Raw genomic sequence first — 5000 nt, forward strand, 5'->3', positions numbered from 1 at the left:
TATTTTTCACGGGAAGAACCTGTTCCTAAAAACAAATTTACTCGCTTGACTCAAGGAATTAGTGGAGATACAGGCACGCCTTGATGACCTCCTGCGTCACGTCGCACATGCGTGACAGAACATCGAGCAGACGACCCCTGCAGGGGTTTCCATTTCCTTCTCGCTAGACAGGGAAATCAAGGAAACCTGTGCCAAGCAAGGTATCCTAAAAGTACAGAGGATACATTAATAATTCCAATGATTGAGGGACAAGTTTGTCAAAACGTTTCCAAGTGCGAAATTTTGCAGTTCGTGTTTCTTTCTGACTGGACTGAAAGTTATACTCAAGGACCACCTTTTTGGGTGGAAAAAGTAATCCAGACTTTTGACAAACCAGTCCCGGGTTCTAAACAAAAAATGTGTCCTCGTAATTGTACTAAGGGAGATATACGGTGATGCGGACCTCGGTAACTGAAGAGATGTGATGCGCTTTCCATTCGAACACAAATTTCGAAAAAAAAGGGCAAGGAATGACTGAAACGGAAATACTCCGGCAAAAAAAAAATTGGAAATTTGGCTACACCTCGCGAAGTGGTCTTGAAATTCCAGAATTCCGGAAGGACCAGAAAACCCCATTCCATTGGTCTATTCATCCTCGGACGCAATTGCTGTCAATACTAGTTGATGTGACTGGATTGGAGCGGCCAATCAGAAAATGCTGTTCCATTAGCCACACGAAATTATCGAGATTTTTAACCAAAACTTCAAGTCGAATGGAAAGCGCCCAAGGCTTTTTGGTATTAACTAGAGGACAATCAAGAAGAAAATCCGACCACCTCTTGAGGGGTCATCATTTCACTAAAATGACTCAAATTTAAAGAAATTGTTGAATAAGAAGTTTATACAGATGCGTGCATATCTCTTTTCCTCGTTTATTGCGAGCTTTGTCGTGTCAAGGCACAGTTTATTCACAGATTCTTCGAGACTAAATTTCTAATCAAAGCCGTGTGTCAAGAAAATGGACACATCGTTAAATAGAGTATAATTTACCCTTGTACCAGTGAATACCGCTTAAATATTAGACAGACGAGCTCTCTTTTTTGTAAATGTCGACCAGATTTTCCGTGGTTTCAATAGTAACATAATGGAGACTTTACATCGTACAACCTGGGATAAAAGAGATTCCTGCCGTCCAATCAAAATCGAATAATTTTGTTTCGTGTAATCAAAAAAGTGGTGCTTTATTCTACTCCAGCTAACTTGACTCGTAAACCATCACCATATCAACCATCAGCTTGTACATGCTATTTCAGCGAGATTGTGAACCTGATTTCCACGATTGATCAGTATGTGAATTCACCTTACAGTTTCAATACATTGTCAGACAGACAGGTATTGAGAATGAAGATTATTATCAGCCAAGGGCTACTATCTTGATGTAATACTAAATTCTCATTACTATTCAAAAAAGAGATCTATGGTAACAGTTAGGAGAATGAACTTTTAGATCATAATATATCATGAGATATCACTACTTGGTTTTAATTTTAATCATTTCACGGTAAGGGATACTATATATACTAAAACGAAAAACATGAAAACTAGAGGAGAGGGGCACATCAATGCGTAGCCTTTGGGAGGAGGGGGTGACATGCATGCTCAGTAAGAGGGGTGGTATCAAATTTCTTTGTGAACTCATTGATAACCGAAGGCAACGACACAACTGGTGACTTGGAGCTGCAATCGGCAGATTCAGAAGACGATTAAGGGGAGGTAAAGCGATGAGCAACCAGCGTGTGGGGAAATGGAGGTGCTACAGCGAACAGCGACACGAGGTACCGTTTCGTCCGGGACACTGTTATCAATAAACCATTTTCGAGTCATGTCTGCCTCCTCTTCAAAGCCAGTCTAAGTGCGAAGTTTTTGTGACGGTAATTAGTTCTACCGTACTTTACGTATGAATGTACTTTACGTATGATTTTCATACGTAAAACATTCGCGCTTAGACTCGCTTTGATGAAGAGGCAAACATGAACTCGCAAATAGCCTATGGCGTAACCGAACAAATCAAGTCGTAACTCATGGTCGATTTGAAGCTTATGCTATTAAATGTAGGTGAGGGAAGGAGGGACTGGTTGAAATTCCTGGGAGATCAGAGAGCGGTACAGAGCTAAACGGAGGGGGTGGGGTGAGGGCACTACATAATTTTTCAGTGGGGTGAGGCCCACCTTTCAACCCCCTCCCACTTCCATAACTCCCGAAAATTTACTGCACAGCTCAGTTCTAATTAGAACAAAAGGGAAACGTGGGAAATACACAATCAGGCTCGTATTAATCAAATATCGGACGAAAGACTGGCTCCGGTTGTGAAAGAAATTCTTATTATTAAAATTAATGTGAAGTAAAGTATTACTATTAGACCAAAGCCTGATTCCCACCTGTGTGATAAGCGGCAAGAGATTTTATGCATCACAGCCAATTCAGCAAACAACATAGGCTGTGCTTCATGAATTAGAAGTTGCCGACAGTCTGCACGTTTTTGTTTTAAAGCTGAACAGTGCCTAAGCACTAGCAAAATGAATAGGCCATTTCCGAGTTCATGTCTGCCTCCTCTTCAAAGCGAGTCTAAGTGCGAAGTTTTTGTGATGGTAATTGGTTCTACTTTACATATGAAAGAAAACTAATTATCATAAGAAAAACTTCGCACTTAGACTCGCTTTAAAGAGGAGGCAGACATAAACTCGGAAATGGCCTATTGTGCGGATGGCACCGATCACCTAGCGAACAACTAGGCCCATATGAGTCGCCCTGTTTCCGTGCATTATTGAACCCTTTTTTTTTTACTCTATTTTTGCTCTCCAAAATGTGTATCACTTTGCCAATTCCTTTAACGTGCTGAAAACAAAATCGAAAGCGTCAAACACTAAGGTCACTGCGTAGACCGTAATTTCTTGCTGCGCGAATATTTTTTATAGGACGTACCGGAAAACTGCGGGAGACTGGCTAAACTCCTTTAGGTGGACAGATCAAGACAAACAGTTCCTGACTAAAATAAATTCAAACAAATTTATAACAAACATCTTTAGGGTCAAACAAGGAGACAAAAACCGATCGTTCCACGCGCCTTAAGTATATCGTTCGTAGTGTTAAGAACTAGTCTGCACTATTTAAGCCCATGCACTAATTCGAGAATGGTTAGTTCTTCATGACCGTCGAGGGTAACACTTCATGTAAATGTACCATATTCACCTCGCTTTCTTTAACGCAAGGTTAGATATGTGTCATATGTGTCCCATATGACAATGGCGGATTTTTTTCTAGTCACAGCCCAAGACAAACATGGCGGGGAGTGTCTTGACCTGCCCTTCCAATCACGTCACCCTGACCCCGCGCGAAGAATTAGCGCTTAGTCCCCCGTTCTTTTCCAATAAGTCGTGAAGTCATGTTTAATAATTTTGACGCCTAATGCGTTAGTCATGACAAATATACAAAGAAAAAGAAAAAAAAACCTGAAACCTGGTAGACTTTCGAATTCGCTTGAACAAAAGAATAAATTCGTCTTCGTATGTTGCTTATCGCACATGTGAGAACCAGGCTTAGCTTTTGCCAGACGACTTTTGACTCAAGATTCTCTCGTTCGTGTGAACAAATCTTTCATATTTTCCCTCAAGAATGCTACCCTGCTTACGTCAATAGATTATGTGATTCAATGACGTCAGAGGTGGTGTCGTGTGCTCGATCACGTGAAGACCACCTTGTAAGAATGTTGCAAGTTGAATGTTTGTTTTCCATTAGAACAGTTCTCCAATGGGGGCATGGTTCAGCCACAACTGATGCATGAATGTGTATAAGCTGTCACTAAGAGAAACCTAAAAGAAAAAAAAAAGATACGTTAAAAGTAAACCAAACAACCTTCAGATCAAATATGGACTGACAGCGGCTGCCAGAGGCGTCTGTACAGGCTGACGTCCGATCTCCGATCCGATCCGATCCGATCCGATCTCCGATCCTCCGATCCTAGAGGAAGGATTGTAAATCGCCATGAGACTGTCTGTGGTATGTGCGGTATGTGAATCCATTACCATTACCATTAATAATCCTTTCATTCCCAGGATCGAAATGTTCATTCTCTTAACTAACACCACTGACTTATTTGTTGGGTAGTCATGAGAATTTGGTATCATATCAAGATCACACATGTTAACGCGATAATTATCTTCATTCTCAATGCTTGTCTGACTGGCATTTCATTGAAATTGTGAGGAGAATTTACATGCTGATTACTTCTGGGAGCCAAAGGGTTTTAGTAATTTCCCAACTGACTGTTGGCAAGATAGGAAAACTGATTGACTCAAAACTCTGGCACCATTTTCTGAGCCAAACGGAGCAATCATTTATACCAAGGATCTGATTGGCTAAGAACAATCACGTAGCCTACATACTCTTCAAGAATCTACCAGCAGATTCTGCAAGAATCGAGGTATCGTCCACTGCAGTAGATCGAGCCTCGACCGATTTACTTGTATCGACCTTGGTTATTCTGCATATCGAAAAACGCCATCCAACCTTGGAGATCATTTTTGCGGGGTCGTGTGAAAAGAAACGCTGGATTGAGGCACGCATTTGAAGTCTTCAGAGACCCAACCAGTACAAGGCGTATTGGAGTAGAATGTGATAGTTCAAGAGGAGAATTCAAAACACACCGTTTTGAAAACAATCTGTTTTCAGTGTTGAAAGGTGAGCAATACTTCTGAATCAATGCATGCACAAAAATAATTTCTTACTTTCGTGTAAATTGATTTTTTTTCTTTTTGAAATGCTATGCAACTGGGAATGCTTATGAGATGTAAGGCCAGATTGCCACCAGCATTTGAATGCTTGAATGCTGGACTTCAACGCGATATACGACCTGCAGTTGGCCCTACCCAAAGTCTCTGATGAGTCCCTTGGCAGAGACGAAACATAGGTATTTCAGGCGTGCCATGGAAGTACGATCAGATTTTCGTTGGTTCCAATGAAGA

At 41.2% G+C, this 5000-nt stretch overlaps 1 protein-coding gene across 1 annotated transcript in view; it reads right to left on the reverse strand.

The window, feature by feature from the left end:
* Positions 1-887: 887 nt before the first annotated feature.
* Positions 888-5000, reverse strand: part of LOC138033099 (nicotinate phosphoribosyltransferase-like) — a 21312-nt gene continuing 17199 nt past the window's right edge. The window contains exon 12 of the mRNA XM_068880859.1: positions 888-3848. Coding sequence (XP_068736960.1) covers positions 3771-3848 — 78 coding nt within the window. The 3' untranslated portion in view covers positions 888-3770. The remainder of the gene's footprint in view (positions 3849-5000) is intronic.

This window comes from Montipora capricornis, chromosome 14 (assembly GCF_036669925.1).
Source record: "Montipora capricornis isolate CH-2021 chromosome 14, ASM3666992v2, whole genome shotgun sequence".
NCBI lineage: Eukaryota > Metazoa > Cnidaria > Anthozoa > Scleractinia > Acroporidae > Montipora > Montipora capricornis.